The sequence below is a fragment of the Capra hircus genome, chromosome 12 (genome assembly GCF_001704415.2).
Source record: "Capra hircus breed San Clemente chromosome 12, ASM170441v1, whole genome shotgun sequence".
Lineage (NCBI taxonomy): Eukaryota > Metazoa > Chordata > Mammalia > Artiodactyla > Bovidae > Capra > Capra hircus.
The window spans coordinates 72,844,817-72,867,182 of record NC_030819.1 but is presented as its reverse complement, the minus strand read 5'-3'; the positions used below and the strand labels follow the sequence as shown (position 1 = coordinate 72,867,182).

General features: G+C 39.6%; 1 protein-coding gene across 1 annotated transcript in view; it reads right to left on the bottom strand.

Annotated features, from left to right (window-relative positions):
* The window catches only part of LOC108637261 (atherin-like), a 419,308-nt gene that overhangs the window by 78,912 nt on the left and 318,030 nt on the right, over positions 1-22,366 (bottom strand). Inside the window, exon 6 of the mRNA XM_018056314.1 lies at positions 7,563-7,706. Within this exon, the coding sequence (XP_017911803.1) occupies positions 7,623-7,706 (84 nt within the window). The 3' untranslated portion in view covers positions 7,563-7,622. The remainder of the gene's footprint in view (positions 1-7,562; positions 7,707-22,366) is intronic.

Sequence of the window (22,366 nt, the reverse complement as noted above, 5' to 3'; positions counted from 1 at the left end):
ACACGGTAAAATGTTTAACAGACTTACAAAATAAAAAGAAGAAATACGCAGAGCTAAAGAATACAATGACTGAGATAAAAAAGAAGGAAAGTACAGTAGATTTCATGATACAGAGGAAAGGATCAGCAAGCTGGAAGACGGTAGTGGGAAGCACTCAAGTTGAACAAAAAAAAAGATTTTAAAAATGAGGCTCATCAAGAGATCTATGGGACAACGTCAAGTGTACTAACATTCTAAGGGTCCCTCCAAAAAGGAAGAAAGGGTAGAGAACCGATTTGAAGACATAACATCTAAAAATTTTCCTAACTGGAAAATGAAATGGACATCCAAATCTGGGAAGCTCAGAGAATATCAAACAAGGTGAACCCAAATAGGCTGACACCAAGATTTATCAAAATTAGAATGGCAAAAGATAAAGAGAAAATATTAACAGCAACAAGAGAAAAGCAACTATTTACATACAAGGGAATTCACAAAAGGCTATTGGCTGACATTTCAGCACAAATTCTGCAGGTCAGAAGAATGACACTATATTTTCAGAGGGATGAAAGGAAAAAAAAAACCCACACAATTTAAAATACTTTACTCAGCAAGGCCACAATTCAGGTTTGGAGGAGAGACAAAGAGTTTCAGAGACAAGCCAAAGCTAAAGGAGTCCAGGACCACTAAACCGGCTTTACGTGCATGTGTGTGCTCAGTTGCGTCCGACTCTTTGTGACCCCATGGACTAGGCTCCACTGCCTGTGGAATCTTCCAGGCAAGAATGCTGGAGTGAGTTGCCATTTCCTATTCCAGGCGATCTTCCCAACCCAGAGATAGAACCAGTGTCTTTAGTACTGGCAGCAGGATTCTTTACGACTGTGCCACCTGGAGAGCCCCAGAAACAGGCTTTATAAAAAATGTTGAAAGAATTTCTTTAAGCAAAATGGTACAACTAGAAATATGAAAACTCTAAAAGGAAAAAATCTCATTGGTAAAAGCAAACATACAATAAAGCCGGCAGTATCAGGCTCCCTGGTTTCAAGCTTTTATACAAAGCTACAGTCATCAAAACAGTATGGTGCTGGCACCAAAACAAAAACGTAGATAAAAGGAACAGAATCCAGAGCCCAGGAGTAAATCTGTGCCTACATGGGTAATCAGTCAATGACAAACGGGCAACAGCACACAACAGGGATAAGACAGCCTCTTCAATAAACAGTGTTGGGAAAACCAGACAGCATGCAAAGAACCAAAATGGATACCTTTTCACACCACATAAAAAACAGACTTTAAAAGGACTGAAACTTAAATGACCTGACACCACAAAAGTCCTCAGAGAAAACATAGGCCGTATACTCTTTGACACTGGCCTAGGCAATAACTTTCTGGATATGCCTCCTTAGGAAAGGGAGACAAAAGTAAAATTTTAAAACTGGGACTGCATCAAGCTAAAAAACTTTTGCACGATGAAGGAGACTATTAACAAAATGAAGAGGCTGCCTAGTGAATGGGAGAAGATATTTGCAAATGAATCTCTGATACGGGGTTAATATCCCAAATATATAAAACTCATATAACTCAACATCAAAAAATGAACTACTAACTGAAAACTGGGCAGAGAACCTGAACTTTTTTTTTTTTTTCCAAAGAAGACACATGAGAAATGCTCAACATCACCAGTCATCAGGGAAATGCAAAGTAAAATCACAATGAGCTATCGCCTCACGCCTGTTAGAATGGTTATTACCAACAAGACAAGTGTTGGTGAGGATGCGGAGAAAAAGGCGGCCTAGAAAACTCTTGGTGAAAAAAATAAAAAAGAAAAGAAAACTCTTGGTGAGAATGTAAATTGGTAAAGTCACTATGGAAAGGAATATGGAGGTTTCTCATAAAACAGAGCTACCATATGATCCAGCAGTTCCACCTCTGGGTGTTACTCTGACAAACAGCGATTTGCAAAGATATATGTACCCCTATATTCAATGCAGTGCTATTTATAATAGGCAAGATATGGAAACAAGTTAAATGTCTATCAATAGATAAATGGATTAAGGAAGGGGTGCATATATTCAATTGGAATATAAGTCATAAAAAAAGAATGGAATCTTGCCATTTATGACAACATGGGTGGACCTGGGGGGTATTATCGTCAGTGAAGTAAGTCAGACAAAGAAAGACAAATGCTGCATGATTTCATTTACATATGGAATCTAAACATCAAAACAAATGAACAGATATAAAAGAGAAGACTCAACAGATACAGAGAACAAAACAGGTACTTACCAGAGGGGAGGGGGTTGAGGGAAGAGTGAAACAGTTGAGGAAGATTAAGAGGTACAACCTTCCACTTACAAACAAGAAAGGAACAAGTGAGCCTCGGGGAGGAAATGTCCAGCGTGGGAAATATAACTAGTTATATTCTAATACCTTTGTCTGTTGACAGATGGTAATTAGACAGACCATGGTGATCATACTGTAATGTACAGAAATACAGAATCACTATCTTGTCCACCAGGAATCTGCATGATGATATAGGCCAGTTATACCTCAGTTTTAAAAAACTCTAAACACTGGGAAGAAAGACATTAAAATGCTAATAATGACGGGTATCTCTGGGGTAGGTATCTTTGGCGGTTTTTAATTTTTACCTTAGGTTTTTATGTTTGGCTAGTTTTACGTCAACATGCGTTGTCTATAAAATTGGAAAGAAAACAAAAACAAATCCACTAAAAATAAAAATAATAAAACATGGCAGCAAATAGACTTTATTATTTTCTGTAGGCTTAAATTACTTCATAATAAAATTTAATGTATTTTTAAATTTCGTGGTTTAAAAGAAGCATCCTGTAGAAATTCAGGCAGTTAGAAGGAACTATTCCAATAGGTCCAATTTTCTTATTGTTGAGCCTGGACTATACAAGGCTTGATTATTTTCCATCTTTATCAACAGGAACAATGGAATATTAATATAAGAGAAGAAACTGTCCTTGATATAAATCACTGGCACTTTTGGCAAATGGATAGTCATTTCCAGAAGGAAGTGAATTATCTGAACATTTTAGTAATTATATTGAATCCTGTAGCTTCAAGAGTGTTTCAACTCACACATTATCCATGAAGGTTACTCTCTTTCTTCCTTACTGGGTATGAATATGAAGCTTTAGGGGCATGATCAATGGGTTGTACATTTTCATTGCTGTTAAACATGCATAATTATAGAGTCTGGATTTCACAATAACAATTGTCAGTGGTAAAGAATCGGCCTGTCAATGCAGGAGACACAAAAGACGTGGGTCTGATTCCTGGGTTGGGAAGATTCCCCTGGAGGAAGAAATGGCAACCCGCTCCAGTATTCTTGCCTAGAAAATTCCATGGACAGAGGAACCTGGTGAGTTACAGTTCATGGGGTCTCAAAGAGTCGGACACGACTGAGAGACAGCATGCACAAAGTACTGACTAGCTGTGTAAGACCACAACTGACTTTTTATTTTAAATGCCTCATAAAACTTCTTTTAGATTCGAAATTGCCATCAGACATTTTCTAATGTAATTCCAAGGAGCTGGTTGGGTGCTGGGGGTCTCCAGCAAGAAAGGGAGCCACAAACATTTTAACTTTGGATCATATGTAATTTTTGGAATTAACAGCAAGGGTCAGAGCATTTCCTCGGTTTTTAAATCATAGTGGTAAATAAGTTGGAAACATTTCACTAGTGAGGCGAGACTCACTTGAGATATATTGTTAAACATGAGGGCTGAAAATATATCACAGACACAAGTGGTATTACACAGCATACCATTTTTCTGAAAACACAGTCTCCATGCATGAGCATCAGATATATACCCACCATAAGAGAGCATATTGACCTATAATTTTCAATATTACATCCTTGTATTTTTTATTATATGCTATTTTTCAACTAGGAGAGGAACATGGTCTCATAAAGCTAATATTTATTCTTCCATGTTTATAGAGCTAGTGGTACACTTCAGGAAATGAGAAACTCCGAGAAGCCAAATAGAACTCGGTGTCCTGAACACCCAAGAAGGGAGGACAGGAAAACCGCCATGTTTAAAAAAAGTCAGGACCAGAAACTCGGCTTTAAAGCTTTAAATAATTCAACAACACAAGCTAAGGGAAGCCTTCGGTGTTATTTCTGTCTCTATAATAGTAGTCTTTTTTTATAGACGATAAATCTTATGTAGGAGTCTTCATTTTAGCAGAAAGCAAAGAAAACTACTCCTTTCGTCTAGTTCCCATGTGCAGCTCTGCACTTGCTGTGCGTATTTTGTGCAAGCCAAGGCAGAGAGTACGTGTAACCCACATAACAGCCAAGACACCCCTAACTGTATTTTTAAGTCATGAATTACCCTCATCTTCTTATTAAGTAAACTATACTACAAGCTCCCCTGGTGACTCAGTGGTAAAGAATCCACCTGCCAATGCAGGGAAGACGGGTTCAATCCCTGTGTCGGGAAGATCCCCTGGAGAAGGAAAGGCAGTCCACTCCAGTACTCTTGCCTGGGAGATCCCATGGACAGAGGAGCCTGGTGGGTGACAATCCACGGGGTTGCAAAAGAGAGACACAACTTAGTGACTCAGCAACAACAAAACTCTGTACTAGGGAATTCAACGATTCCTTGTGTTAAAGAAAAGACTGAATGAGAATTTGTTTTCCTATGGAAAGGTTGTACCTGTATTAACGGTAAATGTCTCAAGAGATCAGAGCCTTAACAAAGCTTTTATGGGAAACATTTCCCGAAACCCATTGTTTCTATGCCCTTTCCTTTTCATGGAGAGCCTCACTTGAGGTTTTGGAAGAATCCAGAGAAATAAAAGGCATTAAGTCATGACCCCATTCTCTGCATGAATGAAGAATGAAAGGGGGTGGAGGGAATGCCAGAAGATAAGTGAGGAACCAGACAGAAATGTGGATGGAAGCTGGGTGAGGAAGGCATATCGGGTCTGATGGGGGAGAGAGTTTTGGCTCAGCAAAGGACCAGTTAAAATCCCTATACCCTGATCCCTGAAGTTGGCCTATGACACGGGGCAGAGAGCCGAAACTGGGATGCACACCACAGATGCAAGTGAAAAACTACTCCTTTGCTCCTTACCTTTTCCAGTCTCCCCTCGGATTTCAGCAGCTCTGCCCCTTCCCTCTCTCCGTGACTGAGCGGGTGTCACAACAGTGACCGTTGTGATACCTGCCGCACCATTTCCACTGTGGTCTGGGCCCTTTAATTTCTGTAGGTCCCCAGAGCTCTCCACTCTCTATTTTCCTGCATTGAGTTCTGAGATGATCATCCCCAGATTCATGTTCCTGTATCAAACAACAGTGACCTCCTCTACACACCAAATCAGAAATTCTGGTTCTTCAAAAGAGCATCCATTTACATATGTTGGTGTGTTTCTAGACAGCTGAAAAATCAATGCAAGCCCAGAGTTTTCAGAAGAACGACAGGGTGGGAAGAGGCTGGCACCCAGAGTAAAATGGGGTCTAGGCCAACCTCACCATTTGCTCAGCTCTGCCCATTTTAGCATGCTTAGTTCTTGCTGAAGACTCTGTGGTCTGGGCAATCCTGGTCCTCTTCAATAGGGATGTGAGGAGGTTTGAATCTGGTTATATCACACTGACCAGGGACTGGGGACAGGGGTGCTGCTGGTCTGCAGTTCCTGGAAGGCAGGGCTATTAACCTTTCTAAAATCCATGGGTTGATCTTACATCATAAAGAAAAATATCCCCTGAGACTTCCCCAGTGGTCCAGTGGTTAAGATTCTGCACTTCCAATGCAAGCGGGGCAGGTTCAATCACCAGTCAGGGAATTAATATCCCACGTGCCATGTCAAGAAAAAAAAAATTTTTTTTTTAAAAAGAAGCACTGCCTTCAAAATGTCAATAGTCGCCCCACAGAGGAACACCAATAGATGATTTTTAATGCTCCAGTAACATGTCTGTATTGTCAAACTTAAGCAGAATGCAGAGAATTTAAGAAACGGAGAACAAAACTGTGAGGGTAAAGAAATTTGTGGGTTGTACGATCTCATAGGAAAGGTTCAGAAAAATGTGTTTCTCTCTCCTGAAGAGGAAAAGGATGACTTGAGACCTGAGTCTGTAATGATGCAGGGGGACTCTGACCAACACATTCCCTGTCTCCGTGGCAGCAGAAATAAACTGCTGCACGAGGAGGTCAAGAATTCCTTAGGCTTTTACACAAGGAGGCTCTAGGAAAGGAGAATCTGTATTAGGATTCAAAAGGAAAGTGGATACGTAGTATGAAGGTCTGAAGACGAACAGATTCTTGTTGGTTTCAGACGGTTCAAGTGGGATCCTGCTTGCCAAGTAGGGAAGAACATTTGGGTCACTTGTCAAGTTCTTCCCAGTGCCTCTTTTTAATACAGATACTCTTTGCTACGTCTCTGCACACCACAGTGTCCTACCAGACTGGAGAGTTAAGGTGGAAACACCACTTCCCATCTTCCCACTCCCCTATACACACGCCTCATCCTTCAAAGAAAGTCAGTCATGGGGCCCAGCAATGAAGACGACAGTGGGAAAACTGGAGGCTAGCCCGGCAGGGCAGTGAAATCCACTTTGATTTGTCAGTAGAAATAAAAGAAATTAAAAAAAAACAACACACAGTAGAAAGCTATTTAGGGGAGAAAACATTTGTCACCGTGGACAGAATGAAAGTCCAGCCAAATGAAATAAACGCCTGTGGAAAAAGATATGTCATGCCAGGGAAAGAACTACGTTCCTTCTTCCATGCTCTTTGTTTAGTTTTGTGCACTCAGTGTACAAAGCTTTATTTGTGTGCTTGATCATTTTTTCATCTATGAAAGAGGTGGGGATTAACTTCAGCCTTGTAGGTGGGTCTTTTATCAGAAAGTACTTTCAAAATAAAAGCGATTTACTTGGTACCATCTCAATAGCAGAACACACGTTTCCGAAATAAAATGCTTGTTGTTCTAGCAAGCTTTGTCCTTAAGTAAGCAACAATATAGTTAGTAATCTTTTAAGCTGTTAACACACATGCATTAAACAACAACCCTGTTCTACCATAATAAATCATACAGTAAGTACCCCTTGTTACGGCTAAATATAAACATTCTGGCTACTGAGATTGTATAAGTTGAAAAATGTCAAAATAATAATACTAGTTGATATTGACAAATGCAGTTTTGATTTTCAATATTTCAAAGCATAATTTATCTGCAAAGTCTTCGCTAATTGAAAGTACTTAACCAAATCTGATATATGTAGACACTCAATATAAATTCATTGAGTCTATTCAATTAGAATTTATCAACACAGAAATAAAACTTGTTTAAGCCAATGTGGGGGATATGTTATTTCTAATATCCTTGTAACATCCCACAGAGTATATAATAATAAATATGAGAAACAGCATATCAAATTTCTTCTTATTTATATCTGTCTCCCAGTGAAATCGAAGGATTACAATCTGTACATAATCTACTTTCAGAGTTCTTATTGCAATAGGGTAAGACTATTACCTATTTTAAAAATATCCTTGAAAATTAAGAATAACTTCATGAGACAAATGGAAAACTTAATACAAACCTTAAGAGCTCCAAGAGATAAGAAGACAAATGTGTTCGCTGGGGACTTGACTGAAACCGCTTATTCACAAAACTCTTTTAAATGGAAGCTGTTCACAAAGGCAGTCTCATGGAAGACAGTGGAGCTTCGACATGCCAGATGCTTCTGTAAGGAGAAAAAAGCACCCCATTAGGACACGTCCAAAGTACTGTGACTGTCAGAACCGGCCACTGTAGTCAGAACATGCTGGAATAGCATCTACCACTATTGTTAAAAGTATTAACTGCTATTAATTTTGCACTCCCAGATCGTCATATTCATAAATGGCAGGGTGGGACGGCAACCTTTTCAGCACTGTCTCTAGAAATGACCAAATTTTATAACGAATCTGTGAATCTGCTTTTGTCTTTCTCTAACCAGACGCGGGTTGAAGGACAGTGCTCAGCACGAAGGCGGCAACACTGATCTTCTCTGGGAGCCCACCAGCTGCAAGACCCCGGGCACAGGCTTTCTGATTTGAGGGATGGCCCTGCCGCTTGAGGGCACTGGCGCCATTTCCCAGGTAAGAAAACGAAGGCACAGGTTCCTGAGGCTGAAAACCAGGGCATCAAAGCCCAAAAGGCCTCTTCCCTCACTTCATCCTGTGGTCTGTGTGCTTTAGAAAACTAGTTCACTCGTGCAGTTGCTATGGAGAACAGTATGGAGTGTCCTTAAAAAAAAAAAAAAACTACACAGAGTTACCATATGAGCCCACAATCCCACTCCTGGGCATATATCCAGATAATAAGGCAACTCTGCACCCCAATGGCCACAGCAGCACTATTTACAATGGTCAAGATATGGAAGCAACCTAAGCGTCCATCAACAGATGAATGGATCAGAAGATGTGGCCCAAAGAGATTATGGGGTACTACTCAGACACAAAAAAGAACGCAATAGGGCCACCTGCAGCAACGTGGATGGACCTAGCGAGTATCACACTAAGCGAAGATAACTCAGACAGAGAAAGACAAATATCACATGATATCGTTTAGATGTGGAATAAAAAAAAAGATACAAAAGAACGACATTTACAAAACAGAAAAAGACTTACAGACTTAGAGAACAAACTTACGGTTACCAAGGGGGGAAGTGTGGGGGAGGGCGACAAATTAGGTGAATGGGATTAACAGACACAAACTGCTATATGTAAAATTATGTAAACAACAAGGATCTGCTATACAGCACAGGGAACCATATTCAATGTCCTGTAGATAACCTATAATGGAAAAGAATATGAAGAAATATACATATATATAAAATGGAATCACTCTACTATATACCAGAAACTAACACATCATTGTAAATCAACTACACTTAAAAAAAAAAAAGAAAAATATTTCATAAACAGAATTTTGACAGGGGAACAGGATATACTGCAATATACTAAATGAACTCACATATTACTAAACTGATCAAGAAAACTCCTCTCCTAATTTGCTTTAGTTTTACATCAGACATTATCTCACTGGGTCAGGGCTCACGGAAATGCAGACAGCCAGCTCTGCGCAGTGCACTTTCTCTCCCACCTTCTTCCTGATGCAGAGAGAGCCCTCTGGAGCCCCAAGGGTCTCCCGGTGTGGTGGGGAGGTTTGTGTGTGCCCTGGGACATTAGTGATGCCAAGGCGAAGGCCGCATCTTCCTCTGGTGCCTCCGTGGGGCCCACAGTTCCTTCGTTGGCCAGGGGAAAGAGGACATCGCCTTGCCTTTGCGTAAGGAGAACAGCGTCCCTGACGCAGGGATGGAGGCTGCATCCTCTGTGGCTGTCTCCGAGTCACAGGACTGTATCTCCTCGTAGCTGTGTCCATCTATGAGGGCCAACCGACAGGTTTTGGCAGAGCTCCATCTATTGACAGATTTCCTCTCTTATTTTCAGTCAAGTACCTATATGTTTTGGGTTGTTCCGGTGCCAAGAGCTGACCCTCCATCAGTTTTCCTACCATTCACGTTTATGGTGGGTTTCATATTTACTACCTTGTAATCAATCACTCCAAAATTCCCCTCGAAGTGCCAGCTTTTAATGGCATTGTTTTCTGGACAAGCCTTGGAACTTTTAGCTCATATCCACACTGTGGCTGGGAAGCTTTACAGCAAGGCTAGAGAAGGATGAAGAAGGTCACGTGAAACTTTAAAAACTTTTCATTTTATTTTAGGCAACAAAAGCTTAAGGCACGAATAAAGAAAAAAGGAAGAATGATTGGCAGCATTTTCAGAGCCCTGCAGAACTGGAGCCTAGGATTACTACATGGGGCCCAGAGAAAAAACAACCAGGCCAAACACAGCCAGTTTATCTTTGCATAAAAGAAGGAAGAAGAGCTTGACAAAGAACAGGGGATGGAAGTATCTGGACCACAGAATCTAAGCTAAATGACAAGAATACAAAATAAACAGCAACTGTTCTTAAAACGTCACAGACTAGCATTCTGATTTCGTCACACAGCTTAAAAACAAAGTTTCACGTGGAATGCCTCAACTTGTAGATTGTGTTTTCCATAAAATATTGATGGTGCTTTCCAAGCAGTCACTCACCCACAATTTACTGCAGACTTCATTTTTAAATTTTTTTTAAATATAACTGATTTTCAAAGGTTATATTAGTCTCAGATATACAGCAGCATGATTTAATTATATATGTATATAGGTACATAAACATAGATTCCTTTTTACATTCTCTTCCATTATAGGTTATTACAAACACTGAGTAAAGCTCCCTGTGTGATACAGGAAGTCTTTGCTGGTTATCTATTTTTTATGTGCTGCTGTTGTTGAGTCATGCCCGACTCTTTTGCAGCCCCACGGACTGTAGCCCTCTAGGCTCCTCTGTCCATGGGATTTCCCGGGCAAGAATGCTGGAGTGGATTGGCATTTCCTTTTTCAGGGGATCTTCCTGACTCAGGGATCAAACTGGGGTTTCCTGCACTGATAGGTAGATTCTTTACCACTGAGCCACCAGGGAAGTCCCATTTTGTATCTAGTAGTGAGTATATTTTAATCCCAAACTCCTAATTTACCCCTCGTCTGCTTTCCTCTATGGTAACTGTAAGTTTGTCTTCTATATCTATGAAGCTATTTCTGTTTTGTAATTAAGCTTCTTTGTATCATTTTTTAGATCTCTCATATAAGTATTATCATGTGATATCTGTCTTTCTCTAAGCCAGACAGAGAAAGACAAATATCACAGGGCATACGTCTGAGTCATCAACACGTCGGAAAATTCCAAGAATACTGAAAAAATGCAATACGGTTTTTCCCTCAAGGATCTTACTGGTTTGGAATGGGATGCTACTTGGATGTCAAAAATTTTAATAAGGAGGTACTAGTACGTGGTTGAAAGAATCAGGTCTGGACCAGACTGACTGGGGGTGTTCTCATGTGATCTTGGGCAAGGCACCTAAGACTCTTTAACCCTGGCTTCCTCCTCAGCAAAATGCAGAAATGATATACTTCCCACATAAGTTGCTGTGAGCATTAAGTAAGAAAACCTATATAAAGAGGAAGAGTCGGACATGACTTAGAGACTAAACAAGCAGTATGAAGTGCTCAGCACAATAGGAGGAGCATGGTAAGAACACATCAGTTGGCAGTGAGGAGTAGTGCTGTTATAGGACAGAGCACAATGACGTCAGTGAGGGAAGAAGTGCTCTGAGGCTTGGAAAGGGCTGGAGATCCTCTTTCTTGGGGACGAGGGGGATAGTGAAAGCATCAGTGAGGAAGGTAGCATTTAAGATCAACCATAACTGAACACACACAAATAATTAGGCTTTTACAGAAATCCTCTAATGATAATTGAAAAGCTAGAAAATAAGCTACTTGAGAAAAAAAAAAAAAAGGTCCATGAAATTAGACATTATTTTCCAGGATCTGGTGTGAAAGTAGGCATCTGTCATAACCACCCAACCAGGGAATAATACAAAGAAGGAGAATCTATGTATTGCTACGAAGAAAGATACAATGACCCACTGGGTCCTATTCTATTCAACTGTAATCCAAAATGACACCAGGGCTTTTAATGGAACTTGGCACACTCTGGACACACCATTTCTAAACTTAGCCTCAAATTTAAGTCACAGGGCTTGTGACTCAAATCTCCAACGTGACCTTTACAGGGCACTGTTCAAGGAAACATGCCTGTCATCGTGCAGAGAAACTATATGCCCTTTCATTCCCGAAAGTATGATGAAAAGATGCCCCATATTGTTACAGGCACAGAGCCACAAAAGGATTCTGACTTTGACTCTCTAGAAGCAACGAAAACAAAGACTCTATTTGATTTTGCATCCTTCATGTAGAAATGCTGTCTTATCGCATTAATGAACATTCCTATTTCCCCTATATTCTGGACTTTATTTAATTCGAAAGAAGCTTGGCAGGAATCTCATCATTTGTGGATTTAAAATACAGTGCCTCTGAATAAATCCCCCTTTCAATGGCTTACTGAGCCACGCTACTCTATCCTTGTCAGACCCATAGAATATTTTACTGAACAGAAGAGCTGAAGCACATGGTAACTCAAATTCCCCAACACCCTCTCTGCTTCCCAGTCCTGGGAGGTCTGCTGAAGGAGGGTGGACTTTAAAAGACATGGTGTCATCATTCCCTTCTCACCCTTCTTTATTTCTTCCACTGAATTATGGAATCCTGTCAACTCCTCTTCCCATTCACCCAACTCATGACATCACACCTCATACACCACCACAAGCTTTTTGCTGGTGTTTCTTCTTGTAGCTCAACCTACAAACAGTCGAAAATATCTGATATCCTGGTCTGTGGTGATGATAAGGAAGTATTTGAAAAAAAAAAAGAATACATAAATGAAAAAATTTTAACATAACTGTATATTCAGGCACTACTCAGTAACTTTCTGTGAAATTAAAAGATGCTTGCTCCTTGGAAGAAAAGCTCTGACAAACCTAGACAGCCTATTAAAAAGCAGAGACATCATTTTTCCTGACAAAGGTCCGACTAGTCAAAAATATGCTTTTTCCAGTAGTTATGTACGGATGTGAGAGTTAGGCCATAAAGAAGGCTGAGCACTGAAAAATTGATGCTTTTGAAGTGTCGTGTTGGAGAAGACTCTTGAGAGACCCTTGGACAGCAAGGAGATCAAACCAGTCTATCCTAAAGGAAATCAACCCTGAATATTCACTGGAAGGAATGACGCTGAAGCTCCAATACTTTGGCCAACTGATGCAAAGAACTGACTCATTGGAAGATATCCTGATGCTGGGAAAGACTGAAGGCAGGAGGAGAGGGGGACGACAGAGGATGAGATGGTTGGATGGCATCACTGACTCGAGGGACTGAGTCTGAGCAAACTCTGGGAGATAGAGGACAGGGAAGCCTGGCATGCAGTCCATGGGGTTGCAAAAAGTCGGACATGACTGAGCAACTCAACAACAACCAACTCAGTCACTTACAATGTCTCCCTATTTTCTTAAGGATCAGATCTACGTCCTCATTACGAATACCTGTTTCCACCATTCTTTCTAACCTTAAAACACAGTATTTCTGATCCAAATCCTTGGGTCAACTAAAAACTGTCTGCTCATTATATTACAGTGAATCTTAACTAGGGATGCATCAAAATTACCCATGTGAACTAAACTGGAATCACCAGAGGAAAGCTGCCACGACATGCGTTTTTCAAATGCTCCACAGATGCTCAGATGCACATGGCTTGTGAAGAACCACTGCTGCTTCCTCTCTTCCTCTTGGTGTAAGAACCCACCTAGCACAGCTCAGGGAAGCCTCCCCTTTTAAGCGAGTCTTCCCAAGCCACAGCAATATTCCATCCTTTCTCTAGTTCCTCATCACAGAGTTAAAATATTTCAAACCAGAAAGGACCTTCCATTGATTCTCTTGACTGACTATTCCAGTGTTCACACACTTATGTAATCCCCTCTCCTTCCCCACCTTGAGTGCGGGTGAGACCTAGTCTTCTGATGAATGAAGTATGGCAAAAGTGATGAGAAGTGACCTCTCTCTTGCCCTCTGACCCTAATGATGCCAGCTGCCATGCTGGCAGTGCTCTCTGGAGAGGCCCACTGGCAAGGGACTGAGGCTCTCAGTCCATCCAGCTGTCAGGGAACTGAGCTCTGCCAATGATCACTGAGTGAGCCTGGACATGGATCCTGGTGCGGTTGAGCCAGGGGAATTGCAGGTTAGCCCCAACTGGGATAACTGTGCGTCTGACCGACACCCTGACTGAAGCCAGGTTGAGGGGCCATGAGCCGGAGGACTGCCCTGAGTCATGCAGATTCCTGACTGTGACAGTGTTATGTGTCATTTGGCGAGGCCACAGTACTCAGATATTTAGTTCAACACCAGTGTGAATGATGCTGTGAAAGGATTTTTTTTTAATGAAATTAACATTTAAATCAGTAGATGCTGAGTAAAGCAGACTAACCTATGCAGTGCTGGTGGGTCTCATCCAATCAGTGAAAGTGAAGTCGTGTCCGACTCTTTGCAACCCCGTGGACTGTAGCCCACCTGGCTCCTCTTCCCAATGGGATTCTCCAGGCAAGAATACTGGAGTGGGTTTCCATCTCCTTCTCCAGGGGATCTTCCTGACCCAGGGATTGAACCCAGGTCTCCCACATTGCAGGCAGACGCTTTAACCTCTGAGCCACCAGGAAAGCATCCAATCAGATGAAGGCCTTAAGAGAGAACCATCTGAGGTCTCCTGAGAAAGAGGTATTATGCCTACAGACTGCCTCTGGACTTGAGCTAAAATACAACTCTTCCTTGGATCTCCAGTCTGCCCTGCAGATTTTGGACTTGCCAGCCCCCATAATCACAGGAGGTAATTCTCTGAAATAAAGTTCTCTACAAATAGGTAAAAATACTGATAAATATACGTGTGTATCTCTATATATTTGTGTATGTGTGTGTATAGAGGAAGAAGGTTGAGCATCCAAGAATTGATGCTTTTGAACTGTGGTGCCAGAGGAGGCTTTTGAGAGCCCCTTGGACTGAAAGGAGATCGAACCAGTCAATCCTAAATCCTGTATATTCTTCGGAAGGACTGATCTAATTCTGAAATTCCAATACTTTGGCCACCTGATGCGAAAAGCCAACTCACTGGAAAAGACCCTGATGCTGGGAAAGACAGAAAGCAAAAGGAGAAGGGGGCGGCAGATAATAAGATGGTTAGATAGCATCACCGACTCAATTGACATGAGTTTCAGCAAACTCCAGGAGATAGTAAGGGACAGAGGAGCCTGGCAGGCTGGAGTCCAAGGGGTCACAAAGAGTCAGACACGACTTAACTGAACAACAACGTGCGTGCGTGTATGTGTGTGTGTGTATTCATGCTCTACACGCATGCACCCTGTTGGTATTTCTCTGGGGAATCTGTTAAGTTTCCAGGTAATTTGTTAAGCAGCAACACATGACTAATATGGGACTCCTCCCCGTCCATAGCACTAACCACACTGAATTATAATTACTTTTTAAATTCCTCTCTAATTAGGGCTTCAAGCTCTGTCAAGGCAAGCATCATGTACACCATGCTTGCAACCAAATCTATAGCTCTCAGTATTGTGTCTGGTATATGGCTGGGGCCCAATACATATTTGTTAAATAAACAAGTAAGTGATAAAGCTTTAGCAGCAGTGTCTTCATATTACAAAAAATAAAAAAGATGCAAAGCAAAACAAAACACAATGAGACAATTCTGGAACTAAAATTGTTACGGTATATAAGTACATGTTCCTTCAAAAGGGGTACTAATCAATGTGAAAAATCTTAAATGACACATATATTGCTTTACTGTAGAGATGAGAGAGACTGTGACAAATTTGGAGACTGGAGAGGAGAATTTATGGAGCTGGAGAATAAGACTAGGGTGTGAGTTCCAGAATAACAAATTTGAAATTTTGTCAACCAGCTCAGAGCTACCGGAAGTGTTCTTGTTTCAGGTGGATTTTGACCAGGAGTGTATTTTTGAGGATAAATGTGGCATCAGTGTTCTGAATAATTAAAAATAAAAAAAAAAGGAGAGGACTATTGCTAAGAGAGTGAAATAGAAATATAGTTGTGAAAGTATAAAGGAAGGCCTAGGTGGAAGACAAAAAGCAGAGGATAGAGGAAATTCCATAGATTAGATGGAAGTCATGATAAAATAGAAGAAATAATCAAAGCTGCAAGAATGTTTTAAGCCTGGGTTTGATGAGAATTGTAAGAACACTGACAGAATATGGAAATTCAAGAAGGGGAACTGGTGTGTGAGCTCAGGCCCAGGAGAGCGGAATGGGATGATCCACGCTGCTCCAAGGTTTAGAAGTCACACTCCTTCCCATGTTCGTGACGATCGAACACCCAAGATTTCATAAATCTTTCCCCCAAAGATCAGTACAGAATACAGAGGATGCACACAGTTTCTTTCAAGAGGTATGTAATTTACATACAGTAAAATGCACAGATTTTTGGCGTATACTTCAGTGTGGAGCATCCGCAAATGTAACCAAAGGTAACCAAAACACTAGTTAGGATAAGCAGCCTTTTCATCACTCCAGAAAGTGCCTTTCCGTCAAGCCCTTCCAAAAGGGGAGCTCTGGTTTCCATCACTGTCGATGTCTTGGTCTGTACTTGAACTTCATATATACAGAATCATATATTATAGAATCATATATAATATATACAGAATCATATATATCACATATATTATTTTTTGTCTGGCTTCCTTTGCACCACAGTGACTATACTTTATCCTTGTTGTTAAGTCTATTCAGTTAATTCATGAGCATTAGTGTATAAAAAATACTGCATAAATGAGTATCATTCCATTGTAAGAAAACACCATGGCTTGTTACCCACTCTCTGGCTGATGGACATTGACGTTGATCCAGTTTTCAGTCACTATAAAGTTATTACAAACACTCTGATACAAGGCTTTTTCTAAATATACGCTTTCATTTCTCTTAGGTAAACAATTAGATCGAGGCTGATAGGGCCTAGGGCAGGTTCATGTTTAACTCTAAGGAACCAGTAGTTTTCCAAAAATGGCTGTAATATTTTGCATCCCCACCAGTACTGACCGAGAGCTCCTATATTCCAATGTCCTGACCAACATTCTGCATCATCACTGCTTTTATTTGTAGCCAAGTCTAGTAGGTGTGAAGTGGTATTTAACTTTGCATTTCCCTCACGACTAACGTCATTATTGATCTTCAAATGTTTACTAGACACTCTCATATCCTCTTTTGTGAAGGTTCTGATCAGGAAATTTTGCCCCTTTGGGGAAAGGGTGTTTTCTGTCTTCTTAAAATGAGTTGTAAAGGTTCTGTAGAGATTCTGGACGCAATTTCTTTGTCACACGAATGCATTACACAGTATTTTCCCTGTCTGTGGTATCTCTATTAATAACGTCTGTTTACAAATGGAAGTTCTTCATTTTGGCCAAGTCCAATTAATTTGTTTCCCCTATAGTGTTAGCGCTTTTGGTATTCTAAAAAATAATTGCCATCTTTCTAAGACACTGGCCTACATTTCTTTCTAGAAGCTTTACAGCTTTTGCTTTCACATGGAGGTTTATGATACATCCCGAATTACTTCCTGTGTGAAAGTGAAAGTCATTCAGTCGGGTCCAACTCTTTGTGACACTCCATGCAATTTTCCAGGCCAGGATACTGGAGTGGGTAGCTGTTTCATTCTCCAGGGTATCTTCCCAACCCAGGGACTGAACCCAGGTCTCTCGCATTGCAGGCAGATTCTTTACCAGCTGAGCCACAAGAGAAGCCCAGGAATACTGGAGTGAGTGGGCATTAAGTTTCACTGTGTTTCAACACAGTTAATGGATGGTTCCAGCACTATCTGTTGATGGACTGTTCCTTTATTTCACTAAACTGCTTTGATATCTTGGTTGAAGATCAATTAACAATATAGTTGTTTATTTCCGATTCTGTTTCACTGATCTGTTTCTCTACTCTTTTATCTAATATTAGATTTTCTTAATTATTGATGCTTTTAGAGTAAGTCTTAAAATCAGGAAGTGAGGGTTCCCCCACACTGTCATTCATTTTTAAAAAAATGTTTGACTTGGACTTCCCTGGCAGTCCAGTGGTTAAGACTCCATGCCCCCAACACAGGGGGCATGGGTTTGATTCCTGGTTAGGGAAGATCCCATAGGCCGCATGGCACAGCCAGAAAAGCTAAAAAAAAAAAAGAGAGAGAGGAAAAAAAAGTTTGACTCAGTTTTTTAAAAAAGAGGAAGAAAATGTTTTGATTCTTGTAAGCCTCTGTATTTTCATATAGATTTTAGAAATTGTCAATTTCTACAAAAAACAAAACAAAAACCAAAACCCCTTTTTGATTATGGTAATCTATACACCATTTTGGGAAAACCAACATCTTAAAAATACTGATTCTTCCATTACATATATAATATATGTTTTTCCACCTAGGTCATCTTTAATTTTTATCAGAAATCTTTTCTAATTTTCAGTGTTCAGGTATTATGTTTTTCATTTAAATATAGCACTATCTTATGGTATTGATATTATTGTAAGTGGTGGTGTTTTTAATTTCATTTTCTAATTATTTCTTCATGTATAGGAATACAATTGATATTTTACAATGACCTTGTATCCTGAGGCCTTGATAAATTGAATAGATTTCTGCCAAGTTCAAATAGATCTTTTTAGATTTCTTAGAATTTTCCAGATATGCAGTCATACCATTTGCAAACAGAGACAGTTCAATCACTTCTTCCTTTTCAATCTGTTAACTTCTAAAATTTCTTTTAGTAGCTAATCCTGTTTCATTGGCTAGAACCTCAAGTTCAATGTTAAACAGAACCAGTGAGAGTGGACATGCATGCCGCCTTCTTGATTTAGGAGGAAGGAATTCATTGCTTCAACTTTTTATTTTTGGAAGTATAGCTGGTTTACATTATTATATTGGTGTCAGGTGTACAGAATCGTGACTCAGAACCTTTACAGGGTACATGACATTATACATCATTATGACAGCCATACTGCCCTGTGCTGGGCAACTGATCTGTGCTGCACACCTACTGTACACCTAGTGGCTTGTGTCCCTTAACCTCCATCTTGTCCCTCCCTCATTCCCTCTCCTCACTGGTAACCACTAGTCTGTCTTCTGAATTTGTGAATCTGTTTGTTTTGCTATATACATCTGTCAGTTTAATTTTTAAACTCCACTTGTAAGTGATATCACACAGTATGTGTCTTTGACTTATTTCACTAAGCATAATATTATCTAGGCCCATCCACATTGTTACAAATGGCAAAATTTCATTCTCTTTTGATGGCTGAATAATATTCACTACACACACACACCTTAATCCAGTTGTCTGCTGATGGTACTGATGGGTACGTGGGTTGCTTCCATGTCTTGGCTATTGCAGCTAGTGCTATGAACACTTGGTGCATGAATCATATCAAATATAGTTTTCGTATTTTCCAGATATATACCCAGGAGAGGAACTGTTAGATCAATAGGGTAGTTTTATTTTCAGTTTTCTTAAGGATGCTCCACACTGTTTTTCATAGTGGCTGCTCCAATTTACACCCCCACCAATAGTGTATGAAGATTCTCTTTGCTCCAGATCTTCAGCAACGTTTGTTATTTGTAGGCTTTTTGATAATAGTCTGACAGGCATGAGGTAATATCTTCTTTTGATTTACATTTCTCTAACAATTAGTGATGCTGAGCATCTTTTCATGTGCCTATTAGCCATATGTATGTCTTCTCTGGAAAAAATGTCATTCGGGTCTTCTGTCCAACATTTAATCAGGTTGGTTGTTTTTCTAGATATTGAGTTACGTGTGCTACTTATATATTTTGGCTATTAGCCACCTGTTACATCATTTGCAAATATTTTCTCCCATTCCACAGGTTGCCTTTTTGTTTTGTTGATGATTTCCTTTGCTGAGAAAACCATTTAAGTTTAACTAGGTGACTTTTAAAAAAAATTATGTTTGCTTTTCTTTCTTTTGCCTTGGATTCAGAAATGTACTGCTACAATTCATGTCAGAGTCTTCTGCCTATGCTCTCTTCTGGATGCATGGTTTCAGGTCCTACTTGGGTCATTGATACATTTTATCTTTAATCGAGTTTAATTTTTGTCTCTGGCCTGAGGAAATGTTCTAGTCTCACTCTTTTACAGGTAGCTGTCCAGTTTTCTCAGCATCACTTACTGAAGAGATGGACGGTCTTTTCTTCACTGTTGTGTGTTTGCCTCTTTCACTGCAGGTTAACTGACCACAGACACATGGGTGTATTTCTGGGCTCTCTGTTCTGTTGCATCGACTGTAAGTCTGTTTTCGTGCCAACGTCATGCTTTCTTGATTGCTGTACCTTTGTCAGAGTCTGAAATCTGGGAAGGTGATACCTCCCTTCAGCTCTGTTCTTTTTGCTCAATATTGCTCTGGTAATTCAGAATCCTTTTTACCAGTAGTTCCAACAAACTCTAGAATTATTTGTTCCAGTTCTGTAAAAATAGGTCACGGGTAATCTGACAGGGACTACATTAAATCTATAGATTGCTCTGGGTGGTATGGCCATTTTAACAATATTAACTCTCCCAGTCCAAGAGCATGGAATAGCTTGTCCATTTCTTTGTATCATCTTCAATTTCTTTAATCAATGTTTTATAGTTTACAGAGCATAGGACTTTCACCTCCTTGGTTAAGCTTATTTTTCTTTCTGATGCAAATTAAAACAGGACTGCTTTTTTTTACTTTCTATTTCTGATAGTTCATTATTGATGTACAGAAAAGCACCAGATTTCTGTACTATTAATTTTGTATCCTGCAACTATCATCCTTTTTCTACATCACTGCATTCTATTCCTAATTGTGAATTAGATATTTTTGCATCTATGGTCGTGATAGATATCAATGTGTATTTTTTTAAACCATGTCAGGACTTGATAACTGAAGTAGTATATGTCTCAGAAAATGACTTAGGAAGTGTTCTACTCTATTTTCTGTTATTTACTTAAGATTAGTGTCATTCCTTCCTCAAATATTTGAAGAAATTCACTAATAATACCATCTGGATCTGGGGGGGTTTTGGTTGTTGTTATGGGAATGTTAAATTTAATTAAACAAATCCAGAGCTATTCCTACCTTCCTTTTTTTCCTTGTATCAATTCTAGCTGGATTTTTATCTTATAAAACAAGAAATTTTGTCGATTTCATCTAAGATGACTTTGTCCCTCACTACTTCTCATATCCTTTAATAACAGAATGGCCCTTATTTTTTCCCTTGCCACTTCACTTGCCTGAGCTAGATCTATCTCTCAAGGATTCCTTTTTCGACATATTCACATTGATATTACTTTTTCTCTCTTCTGTGAGCTTCTCCAGTCCTTACTAATTTAATCGTGTACTGTCTTATATTTTCCATTTTCTTTTATTAGTTTATCTCTGAAAATAGATTATAGAATTCTTGAAGGCAGAAATTATACCTTAAACTTCATTGTTCCCCATAGCAACTAGCATAGTCATTTAACATTAAATAAATATTTATGAGATTATTGATTTGTCCACTGTGGGTTAAACATCTACTGTGGATGAGTTTGGGGCACCTTATTATAGTGCCAGGAAGCATGGAAAGTTAAAATTAATGATAGTAATAAGAAACTAGTATCAGGCATGCCAAAAGGCATAGGAGCCAACCTGAAAGAGCTCCCAATGGCCAAAACTGGAACAATTTGAGAAACAAAACAAGTAATTATAGTACCCGACCATATAACCCAAAGAATAAACAGCATGAGTTCAAAATCCTATAAATAAATTAATGAACAAACAAATAAATGGGAGAAAAAAGGCTCTTCCTTACAGAATTTTAGGTAAAAAATGCAGAGGGAAGGAGGGAAAGAGAAAACAATTAGAAACCCAGCAGGAAATGCTATGGATATGACCTAATGATGAATACTGAAATTAGTTGGGAAAGCTTTAAGGAGGAACAGTTAAATAACCTTAAAGTAGCGCACCCTAAAATATTTATTAATTACTGCAGTAGATTTAACGTATCCCCCCGATTCTTTGAGAGTCTTCTATCTTTGATATGTAACAACTTCTCTCCCCTTGACTGTGTGCCAGACTTAGTGACTTACTTGAAATGGATGTAATATGGAAAAATAAAATAGCAACTGTGAAGAAACCTGGTAGATACTACCTTAATCAACTGATCAAGGTTCATATTACCAGTGTAAGACACGTTGATATCATATACTTTTTATATGATGAGAAGTGCACTTCACCATTTTGGTATTCTTCCCTATAATTCCAAACTCTCATCTAGTCAACACGAAACCTCATTAAAAAAAAAAAAACGGAAGAATATTCTACAAAATATCTGACTAGTACAATTCAAAGCTGTCAGAGTCGTGAAAGATAAAGAGACTGTTAGAGCCTGGAGGAGACTAAGCGGGACAGGATCTCTCTGGCACCCTAGACTGGGCCCTGGGACAGAAAAAAGGACAGATCTGAAAATCTGGTAAAGTCTGGCTGCAGAATGAAGTGTAGATAACTGCATTTTGTCAATGCTAATTTATTAGCTTTGATGGGTATACCATAGTTTGGTATTCTTTATGGGAAGCCGGGTGAAGAGTACAGAAGAACTCTCTGAATTGTTTTTCCAACTCTTTGGTAAACTTAAAATTATTTCGAAAGGGTTTTGGTTTTTTTTTTTCTGCTGTTTTAAAAAAAAATTATTGGAGTAGAGTTAATTTAAAATGTTGCATTAGTTTCAAGTTTTTTAAACACTGTTTTACTTTTTAAAACGAAGTGCTAATTATATCATTCTCTAATTAT